Raw genomic sequence first — 27311 nt, 5'->3', positions numbered from 1 at the left:
CTCTAAATGCCTTAAAAATGACCAAAAAAGTAAGTTCAAATGCCAGAAATCAATATATTGTTCTATTTAATTTACTCATAATAAGATCCTCTTTAGGAACCAAATCTTTAAGGTGTTACATGACATGCTGTGGTAATTTGAGCAATTACACAGACATTTTAAAATGCTGTGACTGGCAGACCATTCCAGAATTATATGTCATAGGCAGTTTTCAGAAGACTGTTTTTTTTCTCCAAACTCAGTTTCACCAATGTATTTATACCTAAATAACAGTGAAGATGATGCAGGGTCTACGTTTTATGTTTTCCAACACCAAGTTGATGATATTACATCAAGATGTTTGCTCAACAATGTCCAGTGACCAGCCCAACAGGAATGTTTGATGAGCACCTGAATGAACATACCATCCATCCATCCATCCATCCATCCATCCATGCATCCAGGTAGTGTATCAATAGTTAGCTACTACCTGTGAGTCACTGTGACCCTCACTGCTGGGAATGCAGCCACGCAGTATGTGTAGGAATGACTGCATTTGCAGTAAAGGATATTTCCTATTTATTTTGAGGAGAATTAAAAGCTTTCAGGACTGATGGCTGTGTCAGCTGCAGTGCCATCACCTCCTAGGGGGATCATCAGAACTGCAGGTTTTCCAGGGTGCTGTATATTCTGCAAAACCTGCTGAAGGGAGTCTCACCCTTTGTTCCCTTTTTCTTGGCAATTCTGTAACATGCATTTATGTGCTGGGGTGGAAGAGAAAGCAATGCACAAAATTCTAAATTCCTACATTATGCAGCTTCATAGTAATCAAAGGGTTATAAGAGAGTCTAGGCAGTTGCAGAAACCGAGGTTCTGCTTGCTTCAATTTAAAGCACTGGTAAAAGGTCAGCATCTATTGGGTACAATGCAATGGGCCACCTTGGCTAAAATCATACACGTATGAACCCCTTCAAACAGGGCAACTTAATTCAGTCATTGGAGTAGAACAACGGCAATTACTCATCAAGACCTACAGACCAAAGTCAGAGCACTGGTAGATCAGGAGGTGATATTAGCAGCATTTATCAAATCCATCCGCAGGGCCCACAAGAGAATTCACAGCTGTGAAAGGGAAATGAAGTTTCAGACCAAAAAGAGGAGATGAGTATACAGAAGTGACCTCAGAGAATTAAAACATGTGGACCCTGGTCACTGTAACCTCCTTTGCCAGTCCTGTGGAGCACACATTTTTTTCCAAGAGACTTTGGAAAGACAGTAATTTTATCCATCTTTCCAGTCCAAGCAAATTATTTAGAAACTGATTCAGCAGTCTACTGACTTCAGGTAAAAGCCTGTGGAAATGCTGATCCTTCCCCCTTACCCATGAAAATGCTGTACATAACTCTGCCTGATATAAAGCTACTTCTTTCTCTAACAAAGACTATGTAAAGTTATCTATATTACTACATATTTTGAATCTGAATCTTCTTTCTCTCAGTGACAGTCTTTAAAATCATGTTTCACAGAAATAAACCCAAATCACTGAATACAAATTTACCATTTTGCTGTTTTTGTATAATATTATATTTCTGCAGATATCTATGTATCCTGAATGGCAGCGTTGTCAAATCACAAACACCCACATAAATGTGGATCTATGGCACACAGAGAAATGTGGTCCTATGGCCGCAGAAATGGCACCAAAGAGATTGTTCTCAGCTTTAGGGGGGTGAGGCACAGCACAGTGCTAGTGGCACTGAGGGCTGACATGACTGGTATGGATAAGCTGTCAAACACCCTGCTAACAGTTCCAAGGGCTCTGCTCTGCAAGATGCAGCAGAGAATCCAGATCTCATCCTGTGAGACTTTCGTTACTTGAAAAAAACCACATCAGAAATCAGAACCTGTTGTGCTACTTAGGAATTAGCTCTCAGTGAGAAGATTGGAGTATATGTATAGGATAAACTAGTGAAGAAGCCAAAAGCACTGACAGAGGTTAAGCCTGGGCTTCCACTCGTGCAGCAGCAGTGAACTTTCTGCTGACCACAGAAGCTCCTTCCACGCCCCAAGGGCTGCCTGCCCAAACGCTGCCTGCAGCAGTGAACTGCATCCCATCCATCCCTCAGCTGCCCTGAGCCCAGCAGGGCCTGGAGCACAGAGCCCAGAGCCCCCTCACCCTGTGCGCAGCCAACTCCCCCAGCAGACGGGCTCTGCTCGCCCGTACACAGCCTGGTGTGGCACAGGCAGGGGCTGTGCCCTGACTGCCAGCTGGTCACAGCTGAACACACGCTTCCCCTTTTCTGATGGGAAAACTGGATTTTGCTGCTTACTCTCCTGGGATTCCAGTGCTTACGTCAAATTAAAAGAAAGTTGACTCTGGAAAAATGTATTCATGCAAACTGACTTTTCACAACTTTTCTGGGACAGACACTAAATATTATTGCAGTAATTCATATACTGTGCATAACAGCTTGTGACAAAGCTCCTTCAAAACGTCAGGAATGACTGAGTGGATGCTGTCTTTAAAACTAAAAGACTTTAATTAGGAATATCCTGTGACAGTGGTCACAAGGGTTCTTGGATGAGGGAAGAGACGGGAATGTTGACTCCATGTTCAGAAGGCTTGATTTATTATTTTATGATATATATATATATTACATTATAACGATACTAAAAAGAAATAGAAGGACAGTTTCCTCAGAAGCTTGCTAAGCTAAGAATAGAATAAGAAGAATGAAAGCAAAAGGCAGCTCACTCAGACTCTGTCCGAGATAGCTCCATCTTGATTGGCCATTAATTATAAACATTCAAGATGGGCCAATCAAAAATCCACCTGTTGCATTCCACAGCAGCAGATAACCATTGTTTACATATTGTTTCTGAGGCCTCAGCTTCTCAGAAGGGAGAAAAATCCCAAGAAAAGTTTTTTCACAAAAGATGTCTGCGACAATATCCTACTTGCAAATATGACACACTCCATGGATTATTTCATTAAACTTAATATATCTGTTACTGTGAAACATTAGTTTGTCCCACTTGGGAGTCCAAACCCCCATGCACCATCCTGTTACACAGTTACTTGTGAGCTGCAATTTGGCAAAAGCATGAAATATGGAGAATATAGTTTTAGTATTACTTGTAGAGTGGTTAAAAATGGAATTTTCTTGAGGAACGACTATGAAATTTTTCTTACTTGGGCAAAACTCCCACTGTGGATTGAAGATTCCCTGAGGCTTGGCTGGCATGAGTGTTTTGGGGAACAGCAGGACCACAGAGGCCTATCAATGCTGGGTGTGCCCCAGAGGGCTGTGGGGAGCTCCAATCGATCCCTCTGCCGCCCTCGCAGAGAGTCAGGAATCTCCCAGGGTCACTGGGAGCTTCCAGACACCTAACACTGGGGTGCTGCTCTTCCAGCAGGGATTCAAATTCATCCCGTCCTCGTGTGGGCTGCTGGAGGCTGCTCTGGGAGCAGCAGAGAGAAGGACTGCAGCCCGTGCCTCCCACACCTGTGTAACAAGAATACACAGACAGGCCCCAGAGCAGGGGCCAGAACCCATCTCTCCATCCTCACAGCTGGGTACCCCACTCCCATCTCTCCATCCTCACAGCTGGGTACCCCACTCCCATCTCTCCATCCTCACAGCTGGGTACCCCACTCCCATCTCTCCATCCTTGCAGCTGGGTACCCCACTCCCATCTCTCCATCCTCACAGCTGGGTACCCCACTCCCATCTCCATCCTTGCAGCTGGGTACCCCACTCCCATCTCTCCATCCTCACAGCTGGGTACCCCACTCCCATCTCCATCCTTGCAGCTGGGTACCCCACTCCCATCTCTAGCTGTGCCTTTTGGATGAGTGTCCTCAAGCATAACTTTTCATGTTAAACTTAGTATTTGCTTTTCTCTGTGCAATCTTTTGTGCATGCAGACATTCATCTGGGAGGTTATCAGGGGTACCTGGACAGCACGAGAGGACTGAGCTACTGTACAGAGATGGTGAAAAAACAATTAAGCACCTTTCTATTCTTATTTGGCTTGCCACAGGCCTCAGGCAAGATGTGGTAGTTTTGGTATGATGCTTGTGTGCACAAATATTAACTGTAGGGATGATGGTGAGATCCATAAACTTGGGGACTGGAATGCAGGTGCAAATGTTGCCTCCCTGGATATTCTCTTCCATGTTACACAGGTTAAAAAGGGCCAAAACACATTAGCAGATCATACTACAGGCTGGATTACAGAGTGCAAATACAGATGCTGAACCTATTCTTAGGGCCAGACTTAAACAAGAGCCAATGCCTAAAAAAATAAATATATCACAGTACACTTGAATTATCCAGCAGCTGTATAGAACAGGGTGGGGGAAAAGGTCATGAAATAATATTTATAACTTTGTGCTATGGACAAATTTTACACCAGAATAATTAATCTATTTGAAGCTTGCAGTAAACAGCTAACCCAACACCTCTGGATTGACTTCTTTGTGAAATCTGGATTTGCATTTATGTTTTGCTTGTGAGAACAATTTATTTGTAATATTTCCTATCTCTGTCATTTCTCATTTTGCAGTTTTTCCAGTGGCATATCAACTAATCACTAATTTTAAGCAAATGCAATTCTAAACACAAGAATGCTGCTTCTGAATAAAGATACAGAGCATGAGGCCATTTTCCTATTTATATTTTATGAAAATCAGGCATCTCAGAAGATGATGTTAAATAAAAGAAGCAGTTTCAGGATAGGCAGGATTTCCTTATGACTAGTCTGAGGAAGCAATGGTCCTAAGCAATCAATTTCCTTTCTCTATCCTAATTTGCCCTTATACATCATATTCAAGATTTTATCTGGACAGGGGCTGGTTGGCTCAGTGGATAAACCTCTGCCTTTTCACCCCTGGGATCATGGTTCAAGTCATACCCTGATGAAATGCACTTGATCGTCCTAATCTAGTTCCTAGTGGACAGTATTCCCATTATCTTTAAAAGGGTCAGAGCCAAGGCCATTGGGAAGAGTGCATTGTGCTATATCTTGTCTGTTGATTAATACATTTTCAGTGACGCCAGATCCTTAATCCTCATAAGCATACATATTCTCACAAAAATCTTAATAGAGGTCCCTTGTGGACTATATATTTCTGCTCAATTTGTGTATCATTTCAGGATTTCCTGGGAATACACGCAATACCCCCCCCAAAATATATTGCTTAAAATTTAAAAGTATGTTTGCCTGTACTGTTTGCAATAACATCTCTAAGTTAACTAGCATGATAACACATCACCTTAAATCACTACTTCTCAGAGGGAAAACAAGACCTTTAACTCAATCTGCACTTAGAGCACATTATAATTTTCTCTTAAGGCTGAACAGACACAGAATAAAGGAAATTTGTTCTGTGAAGGGAAACCGAGTCAGAACATAATCTCCATAAGGTTCACTGTTTGTCCTCTGCACCAGGAGAGCTGCTGCACAATTAAAATAAGAAATAGAATCACTTCCATTCCATAAAAATCCAGGCTTGGAATCACTGGGCTTTTCAGCATAACACTCTTGGCTCTGGTTTGGAACGAACGCTGGTGCCCCACCAGGGCCCTCTGAACCCTCTGGTGATCCTGGAGCTGCATGCAGCAGCACCCTTGGGCTAATCCTTCTGCCCCCCCAGCAGCCCAAACCACAGAGGGACAGGGGCTCTGTTTCTGTGGGCCTGGGGGGCTGGGGCAGAGATCAGGAGATCAGAGAAAAAAGAGATCATGATTTCAGCAGGAATATCATCAGGTATGATGCTTATGACATCATACCATCAGGTATGACAGAGGGACACGGGCTCTGTTTCTGTGGGCCTGGGGGGCTGGGGCAGCAGGACCCAGGGGCAGCGGGATGCAGGACCACCAGAGCAAGCACAGCTTCACTGCTAGCCACCAGCTTCCACAAAGATCAATAGAAAAAAGAGATTGTGATTTTAGCAGGAATATCATCAGGTTCCACTCTAAAGACAATTAATTCACTGATCACTTTTGCTACACAGTTGTGGTCCAAATCCTAAGGCCAGTGCTTTAGCTTCTACCTGGATTGATTCTTTAATACAGATCATAGGAAAGACAGGGATGTAGGTACCATTCCTCACTTCTAATTGCAGTTAAAGATTATAAAATGATTCCTGATGATTAAATCGTTCCTCTGTAGTCATTACAGGTTTTTAAATTCTTACTACAGATTTATTTAATTGACTACTGAAGAAATACAATTTAGTTTGTGGTTCTTTGGTATAAGTCAATAACCTGATTATATTTTTTCATTACATAATTACTCTTGGCTTTCTTTTCTTTTGATTGTTTTGAAATTAACAGAGAACTACTTTTGAAAAAAGACTCACTTATAGCCTGATCTATCACAAACAATTAGAGCATCTCCAAATATCTGGTAAAAGTGTAGGCCTATTCAAGAACCCCCTGCTCCTCTTCTGGAAGCACCAGCACAGCTGATTTTTATCACTTAAGGGCTGAAAATCCAAAGGTACAACTGTGTTTTGTGTGAGTGACATGCTGGTGAGCCAGAGTGATCTCAGAGCCCACAGGAAATCCGTGCAGGGCTCCAGGGCACTCTCTGCACCTGCTGGGCAGAAGAGGAGCAGGGCACAGAGGAGTGATGGGGGCATGGTGGTGGCTCCTGGTCAGGGGCTGCTGCCTCTGGGAAGGTGTGAGAACCCTCATTGTCCACCACTCCAAAATGAGAAGCCTCATTTGTGCTTTTCCATCACTTGTGGACAAGCCCCCAGAGCAGGATGACACCATGGAACCAATCAGCACAGCCTGGCTGTGTCCTACCATCCAGGTCAGAAATGCTGAGCTTTTGCTAACTGAAAAACAAAACCTAACTGTGACCTGTGTGATGCCAAAGTGGAACTCTGCACGCTGCAGCTCCTCCTGCCCACGTCTCTCAGTGCTCCCTGCAACACCCTCCCCACACACCCACAGGACTCACACCCTGGTCTGTTGGATGGACCACAACTCCAACGGACAATTCAGAACATAAGAATTAAATAATAAAACAGTTCTGCATTATTGCAACACCTGCTTGCAAATAGGCTTTATCTTTTTTCCTATCACCACACAACTGGTTAAATCTGGGTGTTTCTTTCTGAAACACAATGATACAGAACAATCATTGTACTCTGGGGTAATCAATATAGGTAATTGCTAAGCCAACTTTGGAATAAGCTGCAGCTAAGTCTGAATAAGCTACAGATTAGTTTGGGAAAATTAGACGCGACAGATTACAGTATGCATTTCAAACTGAATTTCTGTTAAATAGGTGATTTGTATCTGTATCAGATTTTTCATAAAAAATAATCATTTTTATAAATATATATTATGATTCTTTTTGTTGATTACAACGTAAAAAGGAAAGAATAACTGTGTATGGACAATGAAAAAGTAGCCTGTTGATAATAAATATTTGTCAGGCCTTGTCACATCCATATACATTCCAATGTTACTGAAGAGACACAGCACTGATAAAAAAATACCCTCTGAAAAATCAATGGATTTTGAGCTAAAGCAGTTGCTAAACACACAGAAAACATCTTTATCCAACAGCCCCAGTGCTGTGAAAATTCCCAAGCCTTGCATTGGTACAGCTAAGGAAAATTTAATCTTCCCAAATACTCATCAGGGCACTCCATCCTGCAGACCTGACAGCCCCACTTATAATTAATTATACAATTTCGATGGGAATATCGACTGCACAAAGCTATAAATCATAGAAAAAGTCAATAGGCATGGACACATTCAATCATGTCCCGACCAATGATTACTACTCTTAAAATACAATAATTATTTTCAGGAGCCAGCTTGAATTAAATTTCTGTCAGGCCGGTACAAGACCGGCGGTTGATGAAGGATGCGATGGATTTTTTGGGTTGAATTCGGCACAGAGACATTTATCGTTTTAGATAGGTAGTTTGTTTTTAGTGATCATGGTGCTGCGTGTTTAACTAGACCATGAAGATTAGATTATCTCCAATGGCTCATTATATCGTTTATCTCTTTCTTCCATGTTTGATCTGGAAGATTTCCCACTTCTTGATGCATGAAAGAAATGACTACTGATTTTGAAATGGAATATGTTTAAGTGGGATTCTGCCTGTACCTTCACACCCCACAGCCCTGTATGCAAATCAAGCAGCAGCCATCCAAAATACCACTAGGACAACCCAAACAAGCACCAAGAACAGCTTTACACAGCTTCAGGAATGCACTGGGGGAAAACACAAATGACAAATACTTGAGTTGTTTAAAAAAATCTGGAAAAGTTATATTAATTATATACACAGAGGAAAAATTTGAGACAGGAATGTGATTAATATGGGAAAAGGAACTGGGAGGAGACTTACTGCTTTGAATTAAATGTCCCCAAAACTGCAAAACATCAGTGAAAGAAACATTAGGCATTTCCCGAGGATGCATTCACCTTGTAAATTGAAACCAAAGAAGCCCAAACTGCATTTGAAGGTACCACAGAGGTACCTCTCGGAGTGAGCACACAGGCCACACGAGCCACGCTGTGGGACAGCAGCAAAGATCAGAAGGGGAATCAGATCTTCACCCCTCATGGGTCTCACTCATCAAACTCTTCTGACCTCAACAAATGAGTGAAATCTCAGATTCTCACATGGAATCAATCTCTCAGGTGAAGCCAACTTAAAATCAGAGAGGGCATCAGGGCTTCAGCTGCCCTCCATATCCTAGAGCCCTGCAGACAGCCCTCCAACAGCCTGGCTCTCTGTGAGCAGTGAGAGAATGAGCTGTAGGCAGGGGAAAAGAGGAGAGAGGTGGAGAAGCAGGGATCCTCTGCTCAACCCATCCCTGGGCACCAAGCAGCAATGTGCCCTGTGAGTGGGCACAGTGCGTGACTGGTTCAGAGTGCAGCTAAACTGGGAGCTGGGGACGAGGGCCCTCTCTGTCTTCCCTTGGATACATAACCCTTAGGAACCCTGGATGAAATGGAGAAAGCTGCAAGCAGTGATACACAGCTTTTCCAAAATGAAGTGGCTACCATTTGAAACAAAATCACATTAAAGAAACTACGATGCCCCTCTCCACATAAAAATCAGATTCCTTATTACAAATCAGAGGGTTAGTGTCCTCTAATCCTCTTGGGAAGCCCTGCATGCTTGTCCAAATAGTGACAGTCTGCTGCAGAGCTTGAGATTGCTATTCTACTTACTCTTGTGTTTCTAGTATATTTTTGCAGACTTAGAAGACCCAGGTATTTTCAGATGGGCTTTGCATTTAAGGGCTTTTCCTAAGTTACTGTGTGATGCACAATGAGGAGCTAGGAAGAAAAACAGGATGCTTGAAGAAATGCAGACTAGAGGACAGACAAGAAAAGTGAATTGTTGTGTACATTTAATTTACAATATATTTGTATAAAAAAGAAGGTAAACATGCCAAAGTTAGGAATCTGTACACAAAATAACTCGCTAAGTGGTGAGGAAATCTGGAGCAGTTATTGTGTGGCTGAATTATCTCTTCTCATTCTGCAGACAGGAGGGGTGATAAGGATAAAGGGCTGGTTAGAGAAATGCAATTTGTATGTGAGCTCCCAACTTACTCCTTTGAATGAGTTTAGCAATGAACTTACCGCAGTGCCATTGTTGTCTCTAAATACGTCTTGATTGAAATAGTCAAAGAGCTTCTTTTCTAATTGCAGCATAACCTAAATAAAAAAATAGGGAGAAAGGTCAGCAAAGCTCTTGGACTCAGCAACTCAACACCCAGCTGCTGGCAGTGACCCTTTCAGAGACACGCAGCCCTTTAAAACCACACATTTCCACATGTCCAAAGCCCCTTGTCAGCTTGCCCATTTGCTTGGCTTGCAATCACTTAAACAGATCCAATTAACTGAGCATTAGGTGTGACAATCTATATCCTCCCCTCCCTTTACATTATCAGTTTGGAACAACTATATTCATGCTTTGCAGAAAAGAAAATGAACATTCAACACCGTTTCTATTTACACAGGGGTGCCAAGGGCATTAAGTTGTTTACCTTTCGGTCATTATCAGATTCACGAAATATTAGCTTGACTACTTCATTTGTGTCAGCTGCCCGGATGGTCTGCATTGTGGCCTTTGCACACAGTGTCTAAGAAAAACATAAGGGGAGAAAGGGAAACGAGCTTATATGCAACAGAAGACCAGATTTAACCAAACATTATCAATAGATGTATCTTCAAAGCCCCCCATCAAATATAATTTGCCATAGGTCAAAATACAAAGCATTGCTAATTTAAGTCACTTCCACTTATGATGGACTTGAAACAATAAACTGAATTACCACTTGAAGAGAAACAGGCAATATGAAGAAAATATCAATCAGGAAAGGCAAATAGTCATTCAGCTTGTACCATGTAGACAGGTTCTTTCACAGGTATCACTGTATGCTGTATCACACATTACTTGCAAACATCCTCCAAACCACTGCTTACAGATAATGACCAGATTTTGTGCCGATTCTTAAGAGCTGATAATGACATTGAAACTACACTTCTGTGAGTTAACCCTTGTTTGCAAAAACATCTGCCTGTAAATTCATGTTACAAGTACACTTTGCAAGTCTGAGAAATGCTTACACAAATCTGACAGCAATTTTCACAATTTACTTTGCATTGCAATTTCCCTCTTTTAAATAAGAGACATCATGTCCCTAGATATTTTGAGGACTAGGTGCCTAAAACATGTTATGAACCAACATTTTATCAGGCACAGATGAACATAGATGAACACAGATGAACAACTTTATATCAGGCATAGTATGAATTTCCACAAAAGTGTTGGGCCTTGATCCATTGGCCACTGGCCTGGCTGGGACCCACAGGTAGTGGGGAATAACATGAAATGGGCTGCTCAAAGGGTTGGCTCCACCGCATGGCAATAGGTAAAAATCTAGAGCTTTTAGCAAAGCAGCTAGTGAAACTCTAAGTATGTTAAGTGCTTTGAAACGGAGGCATCTCCATCTTAACCAGGCACATTTTGTGAAGTGCTCTGCAGCCTCCCTGCCTGGGCAAAACTGCTGGCTGTTGTGCAGAGCCACCCGTGCCCCTCTGCCTGGCTGCTGGGAACCACAAGGAAAGTCAGAAAGCAGAACTGAGGAAATTGTTCAAACTGGGCACTGTTCAAAGACAAATGTGTCCCCACACCTGGGAGGCAACTCAGCATCCATGGCTGCTGCTGAGGCACATGCTGCTGACAGGATCTGTGCACAGACGAGGATACGGATACTGGCAAAGACCTTCCCGAATTATTTTGCTAGAGGTTGTTAAGAAAAGCGTTTTCTGTTAAAGAAAGTAACTGAGTCAAGGAGAAGTAGCGAGGTAAAGAGGTAACAAGGAATGAGGTGCTCACCCCATTCCTTTTCAGAATAACCAGACAAAAGGTTTTCATTTTGCATAATGTTAATTTGTAAAATAAATACGTTCTGTGGTATAGACTTTATGTTCTGTGGTACAGACTTTCACATCCTACTATATGCTTCTATCTCTCACAGACAGAAATACTTATATTTGGATTCATTATCAGAGGTGCAGTGTATACCAGACACAACACCATGGACTACAGCTCACTTCTCCTTTCCCCATTCTCGCCTTCTCCTGAAGGCAGGAATTCATGCCAAACATGTATTTAAACAAAAATCCATCTGCTTCCAAATAATTAAGATCTCAGCTGAGGATCTCAGTGCCAGAATGGGAACAATCTGCCAATGGACATTTTGCTCCCATTTCATAAAAATTTGATCCTTGATGAAGGCCCTTGCCTATTGGCACAGTACAAATAAAAAGCAGCAAGCTGAGTGCTTTCATTTTTAACAAGTAACTTGAATGGGGTTTGGTAAAAACCCACAAATCTTGTTATTTTCTTACAAGTTTGTGAATTAAACAGGTGTTGATTCCCCATGTCACTGAAAAAATGACGTCCATTTCTGACAAACTTTTCCTGACTGTTTCCTCCATCCCCAAAAGCAGTGCCACATCCCTCTGACTCTGGGTTTACTCTAGAACACAGCACACTCAAGTACCAGAACAGCTGCAAGGTGTGTGCAACCACGGGTTTCACTGGCACAAGGAGCACTGGTCCCACAGGCACAGGCACGGGCTGCTCTGCGAGTGCTTCATGTGATCTGCAGGACTTCAGGGTGGTTTTCTGAAGCCTTGGGAGAAGAGAGGTAACGCGCTGGTTCAACGCCACCCTGCCTGCAGGAGGAGAGGCATGCTGGACTCCTTGTGGGAGCTGCACCTCCGGGACCTTTTACTTTTTAGCACAGACCTCCTACCTGTTCCCTCGCAGCCAAGCAGGGGGATGATCCCTTTGTCTGCTCAGACACGCAGCGGCCGTTTTGCCATCTGTGCCCATAGGAGCTAGTGAGGTAATCCAGCAGCGAGCCATTCCCAACCTCGCTCCCTCCACGCGGGTGATTGAAATTCAGAGCACAGATCAGATAATCGGGTCAAGCCCAAAAAAAGAGGCTTTGGGCTCATGTGTCACAAATCAGTCTGGTCCCTTCAAACAGCACACCAGATTAGAACAAGCACCCGAACAAACCAGAGCGGAAAACCCGCAGCTCTCTAAAGCTGGTTTCAAAAGCTCTAACAAATCGCTCCATCTTTCACTCATTTAAACTTTCCAAATGAGGGTCAATACGGTCCCCGAGCATCCAAATGCTAATGCGCTTAAGTGCGCTTAAGCAGCTTTCCAGAGTGAATGGGCCAAAGAAGGGCTCGAAAAGACACGGCAGAGTTACTGTCACTGTCAAAAAGTCATTGTAGCCACCCCCAGAGTGGTTGCAATTCAAAAAATTCATGATTTCTGTCTCTTAAAGGCATCTGCTTGAGAACATTTTTTTCCCTGAGCTGCTTTATCTCACAACGTCAGGCTGGCTCCAAAAGAAAAACCCTGCGATCGACTCTTGAGAACCAATACAGAGAAAGGACCCACATACCTTATTGCTTTCAAATTTCACACACACAAAAAGTTACCTTATTCACAGACAAAAGTGATTGGGCAAAGGTTCATTTCTTATACAAGCTGGAGGCACTCCTTTTTTCCTCCTCCTTTCAATTTCTGCACAGTCGTAGTCACCCAAGCAGAAAACTTTCAGGATCATGTGCCTTTTTAGGCAAGCCTGCTTATGAAGGGATTTTTTGTTGCTAGCAAAGAAAATCAAAATGCTATGAAAACTCACTGTTCCTTGCTGGGTATTCCCTCAAAGGTATATTTTTACAAGGGCAGAAAAGTTGAAATCAGATATCATAACTTGACATAAGTTCTTTTTAAAAAAAAGCATCTTTTTTTCTTTGGAAACAAGATTTGTTAAAAAGCTTGCAGGAGGGCTGTATTCAGAGCTGAGAGAGAGCTCAGTAGCCAGCCTTTCCCTAGCAAACACAGCCATATCTTATTCCTGTTTTCCCATACTATACACAGGTAGATGCTTTGTAGCACTTCTGAAATAGCCCTTTGCGATAACTTATGTGTACCGAATTGCAAAACATAGTAACAACTTTCCTGACAACGGCCTTGGAATGTAATAACAACATCCTGTTACACAAAGCTAGGAGGAAATGGTTTTTATATTTACAAGAGACAAATCTGAAACTTCTTCTAAACTCAGCAACTCTCAGAGTTACACTGGTTACACTGCTGATTCACAGCATAACACACCTTCTGCTCCCCCATATACACCACAAATCATAGTGTGTAAGACTGCATTTCTTCATAGAGTAAATGGGATCCAGGCATTAAAACAACTGTTATATACATAAAACACACAACAGCCTATAACATACACTTTATATCGTGTGTACAGAGGAACACTGTGAGCAGCTGTGGGCTGCACTGCTGCCTCCTGCTTGGCTGGAAACTGCAACTGATTTTTCACTGATTCCACACTTCAGACTCGGAGTCCACCTCCTGATGTGTGAGCTATTACATGCTTGTAAGTCCCTCAATAATTTTTGGGGGGTGGGAGGGAAACCCCCCAAAAGGGGGCATTTAAACACCTACAGACTCAACCTGTCCTACTGCATCTGTCCACTGATGCTAAAGATGCGCACTATTGTTCTCTATTATTTGAATACTCAGGACTTATTATCACTTTGAATTCTTCTAAAAAACAGAAGAGAAAACAGAATATATACACTGTTCCTTTACAATAAAAAAGTTCAGCAGTAGCTGCCACTGGAATTTGCAGCAAACTGCATAGACTGACACAGATGTGCTCATGGCTGTGAATGCTAGCAGAGAAGTTCAGAGTGAAGATTCCTGACAGGAGCTAATTGAAATAAAGTCTTGAGCACATGAGCAACCAAATCAACTAGATTTAAGATATTTAACTTTTTTTCAGTTAAATACTCTGTGGATTCTGGAATGACAGAAAAGACAGACATACATGTATCATCTAATTATGAAAGTGAAATACTACTGAAATGCTGCTCAAGACCCAAAATCAATCTGACACTTATTAAACTAGGATAATTTTTAAAAAATTATTATAATCTGGATGCAAATTGTATTTGAAATAATCAGCAAGGTAAAAAATTTGCTACTTTGGGAATAACAGAAGCATCTGTCTTGTTTGGGCTCCTCCTTACCTTTGAGGAGATGACATGATTTCCTGGATATTGAGAATATAATAGCAGCAAATTCCTCAAGTCAAGTGATGTCAGAGAATTAAAATTTATAAGTGAGAAAAACAAAGTTACACATAACTTTCTGAATCAATGAGAGTTGTGCATTTAGCTATGGGACAGATAACACCGTGCTTTTTAAACTGCACCTTCCCATTGAAATGGAGGCTTATTATAGCCAATTTTTCACAGCCACAGAAGTTTTTGGCTTCACAGCTGCTGCAAAAATCAAGGGCATCCCAGGGCTCAATCTCCAGGGTACAGCAACCAAACCCTGTCTGAGAGGACATACACTTCTATTGAAAAAAATATCCTTTAGACTATATATTACCTTGTGTTAACTTTAACTGTGTGCAAATAGCAATAATATCCCAGAACAGCTACTACACTTTCCAGCAGCAGGAACTGAACTCAGCAGTGACGTAAGTGTTAGCTGAATAAAGAACAAACACAAACAAGTATTAATGAGAATCCACGTGAAGTACCAATAAAATTACTTTCTCTTTGGATGTTCCCAGCGGGGACAGCTCATGATGTCCAGGGGAGGCAGTGGCAGCTGAGCCGGGTGCCCGCAGAGCGGGGCCCTGCCCTGCCCTGGCTGGTGGCACTGCTCACGTGCCCTGTGTACGGCCCCTCTCCCGAGGGCACAGCACTACCACTGACACGGCCCTGCTGCCTGTGCCCATGTAGAGACTGACTTAACCTCACGGGCAGGCTAAAGAAGCACCAATCTCACCCCTGTGAGCGCCTGGCTCAGGAGCTATCCGGGACCTATGGGAGCTCTGGTCCCTTCCATGCAACTCCCCTACTGAACTGTGGCACAGGGATATTCTGGGATATTTTAAAATGCTTCTTTGGCTGGTGTCTGTGACCAAAATGTCAGCACCAAAACATTATCCTCATGCTCCCATTGTCCCATAGATCTCCTGCCTCCCTAAAACAGATGATCCCTGCTGGAAACAACCTGCCTTACTTTGGTCTCTATTTCACAGCAACACAAGGTTAATTATAAAATGTATCTTCTTGTCCAGAAACCGAGATAATTCATGACAAGGTTACCACAGCATGTCACCAGGCAATGCTAAACCCTTCCTGTTTACTTTTCAGGCACTGTGCTGAGTGACCTGAGAGTCCAGGGACAGCCCGGCCGCTGTCCGGCGGCACAGCGCACCCGCCTGCGGGCAGGGTGGCTCCCCTGCCCTGGCGCTGCTGCCCAAAGCACCACCCAGCTCCTACAGAGTCATCCCTGGCAGCCCTGTGGTTCCTGTGCGTGTTTGCTCAGCAGGCAGTAGGCCAGGCTTAGCACAGCATGCTGCTGTAGACCCTGGCCCGGGCAGGGATGGCCACTGGAATGGCCGGCTCACAGCTGGAACAGCTGGCCCCGTGCCAAAGTGGCCGGCTCAATGCCATGTGTCAGGGGCACAGCCTGCCCTTCTCCAGGTCTGGAGAGAGCCCCGAGGCCCCTGACTGTGGCCTCTGCCTCAGCAGCTCTGCTCTGTGCCAACAGCTGGTGGCAATTATGGCTCTTTTAAATTCTCTTCTTCAGAAAAGAATCTGAATTAATTGCAAAAGGCCTCTGCCTCTCAGATTCTCCAAGTTTATAGATCAGGCTAGAACTCCTTTTCCATAGTCCCCTGCACACTGCTTACCTTCTTATTTTCTCTCTCTGTCTCTCTGGTCAGGTTACACATCTTTTTGTACTCTCCTGTTTCATTTTCCTGACTATGAGCTCAAGCCTGAGTTCAGCAAAGCATCTACATGGTGATCCACAAACAATTTACCTGGAGCTGTCTGGCACCTGTGTGAATCAGGACATGGAACTGCGCAGGGTCTCTGTGGACAAAGGTAAAGGGCTCCCCTATTCACTTTCTTAGGCCTCAGTTTAAATTCACTTGCTGACATCAGACATCAATAATATGGATTCAGGACTTTGATCAGATCCAGGTAAGTCCACAGCACCACAAGATCGGAACTTGGAAGCAATCTGCCAGAAAAATCCCTTCCCTCCTCCTGTCCACCCTTCTAAATAATTTTGTATTACCACTTGATGTCAAGTAGTCCTGAGGGAGTATTCTAAGAGAAATATTTGCTTTTTCTTAATTACAGAAACTGGGACAGTCCAACTGTTCCTAAGGAAATTCTCTACATAAATGTAATATATATGTCTTGTTCCATAAGGCGTGATCCTCTTCAGACCTAGTCAGATGTTCTGTTACTTATCTTCCATTTTTTTTTCTGCTTTGGCTGTGCAGTAATGCCAGCTTGAGAAATTCCTTGTTGGAAACCTTCAGAGCACTATTCTCCTTGATGAAAGCTAAGATGGATTGACAGATCAGCATGTGTACACACCCAAAGAAGACTGGCATCACATAAAAACAGCTGAGGGTTAGAACAGTCAATGTGGAGAGAGGAAACAGGGTGGCACATTCTACGTACTGCCTCTATTCACCACCCTGGTAATGCAGCTCTGAGCTCCTTCTGGCTTGGTCTGTGATGGTGGGAGAGTCAAGTGTTGTGCAGTACAGCAATGTTCAGGACCCCCGGGACATGGTCTCCACTGGCAGGTTCAAGGTTCGGGACCAAAAGCCCTTGGCCAACTAGGGGCAAGCTGATCTGAGAGAGAACAACTTGGAGGAACGGCAACTTCACAGCACTGGCTGGGGATTCAATGGGATTTAACCCCGCAGTGAATGCTGATCCCTGGCTCATTTGACCCCTTCACTGAGGGCACCACTGAGTGAGGACAGAAAGCTCTGCAAGAAATGAGACAAGCAGGGTCCTCCTGCTTGTAACAACCAAAGACCCCCCCAGAGGGGATGGGACCTGACTGTGTCAAACAACCAAAAGTGTATTCTTCAGAGTTCCTGAAACAGAAATGAAATTATGCTTGTTACGCAAACCAAGATTCAAATATGTGAGACACGTGAGTACAGAAGAGTTAATGCAGCATCATTTTAGAGCTCGCAGCTGGGGCTGGCTTGTGAAGTGCTATTCTTTCCGCTGTATCTTTAAGTGCTGTTAAATTCATTTGTCACTTGATCGAAAGCCAACAGGCTACAAATCTCCCAAGCCCCTCTCGCGCTGAATAGTGACAGGAGGATTCTGTTCTGCCATCAGAAAACATTTGTGCGCAGCTCTGTCCGCAGTCATACACGCTACTTTAACTCATCTGCCTCCCCATTCTCCCCAGCCCGGGAGGACAAATTGCTCACTGTGGCTCCCTTTCAGAGGCAGCGCAGCGCGCAAAGAATCATGACTGAGCAGAAACACAAGGAACAGGCACATAAAAATTCATCACTTTGGCCTACTGACCTCTTGCCACTGGATTTGGCAAACCCCATCTCAAAAAGTAGCACCGAGGGAGAGCTAAGCAGAGCGGCTGAGTGAAATTACTGACAAAAAATATCCTGGACACAGGAAAACCCCACCAGATGCTTCATTGTCTTTGCAGAGAAGTGGTGCTGAAAAAGGGGGTGATCTACCACATGGCATATTGGGTGGAATAAGTAGTGCCATTGTTTCAGGGCAGCTCTGTCACTTTACTGACCGCAATACAAAGAGGTGTAAAGCAAGATTTAATCCTGACTTTTTAGTCAGCAGATTAAAACCAATCATGCCAGATGTCCACAAGACTGTTTAACATACAGAAAGCTTTTTCATACTCTACAAAATAGTAGAAGATGTAATAACTTCTTTATTTCCTCTAGAGAGGCCTTTTTCACTCACTTTTAGTCAGAAAAAAGGGAGATGTTGTAACAGATTTTAAGATGTGCTATTAATTTTTACTCTAGCCTTTCTTCTTTTCCCTTTTGAGACAAAGCTAAACAAAGTAAATTCTCTAACCCATCCAAAATTAGACAAGTATGCCAAAGAAAACTGCTGGTATAAGAAAGTTGTGATTTTAAAAAGAATTTATACCCATTAATACCAGCAATGGATGCTAACAGCACTGTTTAAATTCTTCAAGTCTAAGTACTTGAAGTGGTGGTCAGCATGCTGAGAAAGGAACAGATTATCCTTTTCCCCTCAAAACCGGAATCGTGCTGGTGACACTTCCTGCCAAGATGTCTCTCACAGCTGGTGGTGCACACCTGGTCCGAGGACGTGTGTGCTCTGCTGCCTGCCTGAACAGGGGCACACAGGCAGGGCACGGCCGGGCTGGGGCTGGCAGGACCCTGGGGAGCCCCGGCCACTCAGGAACCTGTCAGGACCCTGACCGGCACTCACGGGGGCAGATCCCTCTGTGCCAGCAGGGGATGTCACCTCCACAGCCCTTCCTGCTGGGGGACCCAGAGCCCTGACCACAGCCACTGCAAGCTACAATACAAGGGCTAATAAGTGAAAAATACTCACTGAGCGGTCTTCTTTAAACTCACCTACACAACTGTTACACGCTTTGGAATGTTGCTGCTTTCCTCTATGTCTATTTATGAACAAATTAATATCCAAAAGTACTACCATAAAGGATATAACTTCAACAATAATCAAAGCATATTTAGTAATTTTTTCTACTATATTAGCAAAGTGGAAAAGAGTCAGCGTATTAGTGTTTCCCTGCTGAATTTCCACAGCCAAAAATGCTACTAAATTCAGCAGAACTCAGAATGTATATTTACTTTGTCATATTAAATTACAAATAATTTATGCATTTAAGAAAAAAAATAATTAACCTCTCTTTGGAAAAAAATGATAGAAAAAATAAATCTCCTTGAAATTCCAGTATTGGGCTGATTTGTATCACATTTATCATTTAGTAATTCAGAAGCCATATGGCAACAAGATAACACCTTGCTTGGCAACCCTTATCTATCAGTTGTTGTGGAAAAAATACAACTTACATATTTAATTTGTTTTCTCATCATGTGCTTTAACAAAATCCTCATTACAAGCTTCTAAAACAAAAGTAACTATCTTAGTGAATCCCTGACCTAAACCAGTACTGTTAAACCATTTTCTTCAATTCATACCTGGTAGAGACCTACGTGAAGAGTTGAAATCATAAACCAAACAAACTAGCAAGGCACTGCTTTAGTTCTGCTGGCACTAAGCTAGGGACAGGCACAACTCTTTCCTGGCTGTTCAGTGCTTTCAGAGGAGCACCTGTAAGACACCTGCAAGCTCTTCCTGCTGGGTTACTGCTGGTGTGAAGGGGCTCACTGTGTGTGACTGCAGCTCCTCTGCCCTCCTGCCACCACATGAACCACTCTGCATTTTTCCAAAGCAGGGTGCCACTTCTGGAACTCATGTCAGAGTGTGTTTTGGTTGACCATGGTTTGCTGCATTATAAACCACAGCCACAGGTACAAGGGCAGTAGCCTGCTTCCTTACCGGAAGATGTGTTTCATTAGGTTAATTAAGATGCACAATTTATCTTTCTTTCATCATCATCATCCTTACTGTACTTCTTGCAGGTCTTGAATCATACAAGCCAATGATTCTGTACTGAAAATTTTGGACAGGCAGAACCTCCAGTAGTGCCTCTCATTTCCCCCGTGTACTCTGATGGCTGAAAGGTGTAACTCACTGGCTTTAAATCTTCTGGCCTCTCCCTGTCATACTGAGGGGATGTGGGCAGCACGGCAGTGAAGATGATGGTATTTTCTTTGTAACTAAGTCCAACTAGAGGCTCTCAAGCCACCTAACAGGAATAAGTCAACCAAGTGTAAATCTGACTAAGAGATTTCTGCCAGTTAAACACTTACTTCATTACTGCTTATTCCACCCTGGAATTTGCACAAAATTACAATTCTACTCTCTACTTCTGAATTTATCCGGGCAATCTTGTGGGTGGCCTTCAAGATACATTTTACCAATTTTTCATGCCCATCCCTCGAAATGTGACCCTGCTCCTGTGCTTTTATCTCTCTGACAACTTCACACAGGAAAACATGCAGCCCCTCTGATAGCATGAAATCGGAAACAATAGCCTCTGGAAACAAAGGGGAGGAGGGAGGCAGGGTACAGTCCAGGTCCTGGCTGATTTTAGGCACAAACAGATGTTCATAGGGCCCAATACCCTGAGCAAGCTGAAAGGAAAAGCTTGTAAAAGAAATGGACCTTAAAAACAATGTATTGAAGAGCTTTAAAATAAAGGCAAAGGGAAAGCAATATGGCTTTCACTGATAAATCTCAGCTAAGAAAACCAAAGTGGCACCATGAATTTCAATGATGCATTTTTCTTTCTCAATGAACTCTACAGCTCATTTTGAAATCTACAAATTGCTTAAATCTCAACTTAGTTTACAAGTCTCCCACAGCCATTAAAAGGTTACAATACAGGCATTTCTATTTCTTGTAACTAATCACCAGAGCTGGAAACACCCAGCGAAGCCCTGAAACATAGGCTAATGCCATTATTTTAAAAGCTGCTTACAGCTCAACAAAGAGGAATATGCTGAAAGAATCTTGATTGGAAAAAATCTTAGACTAGCTGTTGGAACAAATTATGTTCAATCTCCTGTTCTTTTCATGTGCACTATTTCAGACTCAAAAAGCCCCATGGAAAGAATCCTTGAAGCGCTGTCCTGAATTGGACTTGGGCTGTGTTTCACAAAAGCCAAAACGCAGCATTTACAAATGAAACAAAGTGTGGAATCATTCCTCTGACTGAGGTTTCTGCTTTTGTGATTAAAACTCTCTTCCTCTCTCTTGAAGAGCCTGCCGTCCAAAAGGCCCTGTGCCATGCTCCAATGCACAAAATACATGTATTCATTACAGGAGAAAAACCCTGAAAAATTTGGCACAAAGGCGGGTGCATAGCTTAAGTCCCGTTTAGGGTAGCCCTCACTTGAACTCCGCTCATTTGCATAGATTTTACCTATTGATTGTCTCTATCAGGGATACAGTGGATGGCTAAAAGGAATGTTCCATCAGCTGCTTGCGGTCAGGTGCAGATTTAATGTGATAGTTATTAGCATCAATGAGACTCACACAGTAAAGAAATAAAGAAGTGGAATCTTTTTCCACCAGCATCACAATCAGTAGGAATTATTTTAATGACAAACAAAGCTGAGACTGAAGGTATCTGAGCCTGCTTAGGAAGCTTAAGAAATTACAGCTTGAAACTCCATCCAGAAGTGACTGTGCATTTGTCTACTCTAATCATGCATACCGGATCCTACGTGGCACTGATTTAATCTCAACTGAAGCAAATGGCACCTCTTTGACTAAAACAAACCTTCAGAAAGGCATGACCTCTTGATAACACACAGGACACTCACTAATTCCTCTGGCAGCCACTCCAGGAACAGAACTGCTTATTGATCACTCTTACGGCTGATTTCCCGCATATGATTTTTCATTTTAAATTGTCTGTTAGCAGCTTCTAAACATCACTTAGACCCAAAAGGAAGGGGGACACTGCTGTGAACACAGCAAAGTTTGAAACTGCAGCCTTCTGACTGCAAACTCCTGGGAAACCCTCTGACCTACTGGCAAGGGGTTAACTGGAGGGGACCTCTAAGGAAGCTCGGCTCAGCAAAGCTGGCCCTACAAGCTCTGAAAACAACTCCTCCTTGGCACTCAGATCTGGCCCAGTGTCTGGGTAAGAGGATGGAGGGCCGGCTCTCCTCTCACACCAGACTGTGACTTTGCAATACCTGGAGTGGAGGTGTGAGATGGATTTCAACACACAGGCTCAGCAGTCACATGTAAAGTCAAATATGCAATTACAATAAATTTATCTAAAGATGCCTGAATGATTATGCCATGGTATTGTTGTGGGAGCTGGGGTTCAGCTGCTGGCAGGGGTTTGCCTTTGGTGTCTCCCATCGCTCTGCCACTGACCCCTTGGTGCTCCTGCATGTGCAACACAGACAAATGCAAAGTTAAACACTGGCGTTTCCAACAAACTCCTCTTGCCATAGGATCACTTGTTAATCTCAGGATAAACTGCCTTGTTCAAGCATGTTTTGTGACTGCATTTTCTCTCTCAATTTTCTTCTCATTACCAACTCTTGCATTAGGTTGCCTGAAATGAGTGTCAAGCTAATGAGCCTTCAGCTATTGACAACCTTGCCTGGTGTCTCTCTCCTTTCTTCCCCTTAACTACAGGAACAAATTTATTCTTCTAAAATTCTGTAATGTCCCAGGTACACCCATTTGTTCCAAACCAACTTTCAAACATGTTGGTTACAGATGGGCAATTACAAACGGCCATTCCTACTCTTTAAATTCCTGACTCCCAGGAATTCCAGTTCCTCCTGACTGATCTGTCAGGAAACATCACTCAGGCACTGGTGGCTCAAAGCTTTCCTTCATTTTTAAATTATACATAAATATATCAAGTTTAGGAAATTTCCAGTACATTCAGGGAAAAGCCTAATGATTTTTTTACTTCCAGATGTGAACGAGCTTTTGAACCTTTTATGGCTACAATACTGACATCCTTGTGAAATTCAGCACTTGTTAAAACAGCAAAAATAAAGGATAGAGATGAAAATAAGTTTTGCTAACTCTTTCTATGACATCTACAGGTCAGGTAATACTGTAAAGAGCTACCCTTCATAAGCCTTCCACCTCTAAGGGAGAGAGAATTTATATTCATCTGAATTTTTGGACTGTCATCAGAGATTTCTGCATGAGTGCTAATAATGTAGTATTACTTATAGTTGCAGTGCTGAACGATCTACAGCAGTGTGATTTCAGAACTGCTATCAACTGAGCAACCAGTGCAGTTTGCACTAACTTGGCACGTTTTACTCCATCAAGGACTTTAACTTCTGAAAGCTATACTCAGTGTGCAGGAAATTGAGCTGCTCATATTACAGGATTTTAAAATTACCATTACAAAAACCCACTGTGAACTAGTACACAGATCTGATCAGTTAAAAATCTGTAATTCACCAGCTTCAGTGCAAATTCCATTTGGTTCTAGAGAAATTATCAAAGGTGGGAACAATGTTAATGCTAACAGTCTATATATACCCTTCTGTATCTCCCCAGTGCACACACATGGCTGAAGGAAATCTGTGCGAGTTATTGGAAAAACATCAGGTGAAACAGCCATCTGTATAGGAATCATAGGCAGAAACTAGCTTTTATTTCAGTGGTCATGGTTTCACCAGAAATTCTGACAGCAAAGGGCCAGTGTCAGCTGTTTGCTGAAGCACGTATAACATGCAGCATCAGGCAGCAGCTTGGGCCCTCTGCACAGCCTAACAACAAAAGAATTGCAGCCTTCATTTTGTCTAACCCTGCTTTTATTGTTTGTCATTGTTTCTTAGAGTTATTCTGCTGTCAATATTTGAAGAACAGAATCCTGTCTGGGTATTGATTTCCTAAAGAGTTTGAATCACTGCCTTCATAATGCATATATTTTAAGGCAAGTGCATGCAAAAGGTGGAGGTGAAGTTGCTTATTGAATTAAATCAATACAAGATACTGCACTGGCAATTATCATCTAGTATTCATTTTACATAATGTAAAATACCCAGCAGACAGAAGAAAAACAAATTTCCATCCCCCTTTGGCAATCTTAATTTAAATCTCTTGTATACTCTGGACTTTGGGCTTGCTTAAGTTCAGCTGTTGTCACTCAGGCATTTAGCACACTCTAGTCAGAGCAGGTGATGACGGGGTGGCTCAGTGCCACCTCCTGTGACACTCCCTCGGCTCCCCCTGAAGGGAAGAGTCAGACAGCAGTGCAGCTGGAGTCTGGAGATGCTTCTCCAAGAGCAGCTCAGGGGCTGCACTGCAGCCTCCATGACTCAAAAAGCCCCAAATGACACTGACGGGGAAACACAGGACCCACACTAAAATCCAACTCAATTCAGCTTATGTTTGTGTTCTGCAAGCTTAATGGTAGTACTATAGTTACACTGCATTCAGCTGAGAACAAACAAAAAATTACATCTGGTTTAATCTTCAGGGAACCATTAGGGTTATATGAATAAGAATAATCTAGAAGCAGCATTTCAGAAGCACAACATGATCTCCATAAGGAGTTCCACAGTATATGCATTTCTTTCCTGTCTCTAGGGGAGCAAGGGGATCTGAGTGCCACGCAGCAGGCTTGCCAGAACTCCATGAGGACCAGAGCTGGATGCAACGAGCAGCAGGGCACCCTAATCCAGCCCAGACTTCTTGAGGCTGGAGAGCAAGTGAGCAGCCTCTGCCTGTCAGAGAGCTGTCTGCTGTGCTCAGGGCTGGACAGGAGATGATGGGAATCATCTACAGCTGCTGAACAGCCCCCTGCACTGAACCATGAGGCAGAACTCAGTGTGGGGCCCTCAGTCAGTGTTCCTGCCTGGCAAGGGCTGGGCAGATGAGCTTCACTAAGAGCTCAGGAAGATGTTTCCCCCAGGAAGCTGATTTCCTCCCTTTTATGACAGGAAAGCAGCAGAGGATGAGCATGTCTCTTCCCACTGCCTGGGCTGGGGATGGGGAGTGCCCCCCGAGCTGTGCCAGGAGAGGAATCCCCTGAGGCATTCTGTGCACCCTAAATGAACCCTGGCCCACTCCACAGCCTTTTCCCCACCTTGCAGGAGCTGTTTCCAAGGAGCACGAGGAAGCTGACTTGTCAAACACTTTTGATATGGGACCCACGAGTGCCACCACACAGGCTGAACTCAGAATCTGCTCCTACCAGGGGGCTGTTTCACATATACTGTTTCTTTTCATACCTCTACCAGAAAGTGCTATTAATTGTTAGCGTTTATTTGCATGAAAGTGTGGAAAGTCAGCAGCAAAGAAAACAACAAAAACCAGCAGAAGCCAGAGGAAACATGACTTCACAGAAAGGCCTATGTGGTAATATACCTTGTTCTTCCAGAGGAAGATGCCATGAAGAAAATATGAAAATTTTCAAGGATTTTATTGGCATACTCTTCACTCATTAAAAAAAAAAAAATCTATTCCATGATCGTTGAGAATAACATCAGGCTGTATAGGTCAAAAATTGACTGACATCACTCTGGACAGGCATTATTGAGACACACAAAGAAGCTGTTGTGCCTTTAAGCTTATGGTACATTGCAACGCAGTAAATGAAAAGCCACTATTATGAGGGGATGTTTATGTCAGTATCTGAAACAAATCTTCTTTTTACTAGGATAATACTGTCTTAAATTGTTAACTGTTGATCAGATAAACAACATGTGATAAAGATCCTATAATCTCTTTTCATACAATTGGTTTTAACCCTTTAGCAGCTTTACATATTAAAATATTACGCATTGATGACCCTTGTGAAAGCTTGAAAGAGCTGTAAATTACATCCTAACACACTTCTTCTGTAAGCAGTAATGAGAGAATTCAGGATTAGATTTTAATAAGGTGGAGATAGGAGATAAAATTTTCACAGGAGGTAATGTCTCAGTCACTGCTAGAACTTGCGTCCTGCCCCCTTCCCACTCTTTTGACCTCTGTGTGAGAAGAAAGGAGTTTGATCTCCCTGCTAAGGGTGCAGATTGAAGAGGTATTTCATGCAGTGCAGGACATAGAGAACCTCTCTTGCCATGTGTACCAGGCAAAGGTGACCCATTTCTGCATGACTACATAAAGGGCCAGGAAGCTTTATCTTTCTTTCCTTGGAGGAGGAGCAACCTAAATGTTACAGCAATTACTACAGCTGATTTGAGATTCCTAGATTGCTACTTTGCATATTTTGCTTTGAAATGTCAAATTCTCATCTCAAATTGGGACCGGGAAAAAATGATACATTATGGGAAATCCTATTCTGACAAAGGTAAAATTGCTGTCTGAATTATCAATACTAATAAAGTCAGATTTGTGGACACATCATGTAGATCAGAAAGTCAAAGCTTCCTTGAATAATGCACATGACAAAATGCAGTGGAGACCAGCAACCAATATAATTTTTTTCAAAATTACCACTGTGTGAGCTCTCCTCAGAGGGGCTGAGGAACAGAAGCTGCTGTCCTGTTTCTTTTACCTCTCTGCTACAGAACTGTGAGAGGAAGAACCATGAAAGAGAGAAAAGTATCAGGCTGCAAGTGCTTATTCCATGGTGCTAAGCAGTTCGGGGTGTGTTTCCTGAACTTTCTTAAAATTCATACTGATGTCTATGCTAATTTACAGTGAAAGGGCAGAGAGGGCTGGAGAAGCTGGAAGATAGAGAAACAAATAGAAAATCTGTCTGCCAAAGAGGAACAGATGCATGTACGTGTATGCCTGCATTGTAAGGTACAACCCAACATTCTGCACACCTTTGTCCTGCCAGCTTCTCGGCAGAGATCCACTGCCTGTGCCTCGGGGAAGGACAGCAGTGCTGTCCTTCAGGGGGTCTGTGCCACTGTGACAGGCACAAGCCCCGGCTGGAGCTGAGGGGCTCTACCTGCCACGACAGTTCAGATAATCGCACTCTGGGTAAGGCGGCTTGCGCTGCAATGAACAGATGTGATCAAGATTTCAATTACAAGCCAGATGATCTAATGCAACAGCAACTGGTGTCTCTCACCACCATCATTTGCTGCCTGGCCCATGCAGTATCCTACCACAAATAAGCTTTACATACTTTAGGCATCACCTTTGTCCATTCTCCCTGACGCTGACCACATTTACCACTGGTCAAACCTAAATAAAAATAAAGGTTTTTTTAAACAAAATATCCATCTTGATTTCTTAGTGCTCCTTTCTACAACTTTTGAGACTTACTATTTTCAGGTAAAATAAAGAAATTTTTTAATGTTTTAACA

General features: G+C 43.0%; 1 protein-coding gene across 4 annotated transcripts in view; it reads right to left on the bottom strand.

The window, feature by feature from the left end:
• The window catches only part of INPP5A (inositol polyphosphate-5-phosphatase A), a 184264-nt gene that overhangs the window by 23168 nt on the left and 133785 nt on the right, over nucleotides 1-27311 (bottom strand). For all 4 annotated transcript variants that reach the window (XM_071445996.1, XM_071445995.1, XM_071445998.1 and 1 more), the window contains exons 10-11: nucleotides 10026-10121; nucleotides 9619-9693 (exon numbers count right to left, since the gene is read on the bottom strand). In XM_071445996.1, the coding sequence (XP_071302097.1) occupies nucleotides 9619-9693; nucleotides 10026-10121 (171 nt within the window). The remainder of the gene's footprint in view (nucleotides 1-9618; nucleotides 9694-10025; nucleotides 10122-27311) is intronic.

This window comes from Agelaius tricolor, unplaced genomic scaffold (assembly GCF_023055355.1).
Source record: "Agelaius tricolor isolate 1412-34295 unplaced genomic scaffold, bAgeTri1.0.p SCAF_22, whole genome shotgun sequence".
Lineage (NCBI taxonomy): Eukaryota > Metazoa > Chordata > Aves > Passeriformes > Icteridae > Agelaius > Agelaius tricolor.
Note: the sequence above shows the minus strand (reverse complement) of the source record. Positions and strands in the feature narration are given on the sequence as shown.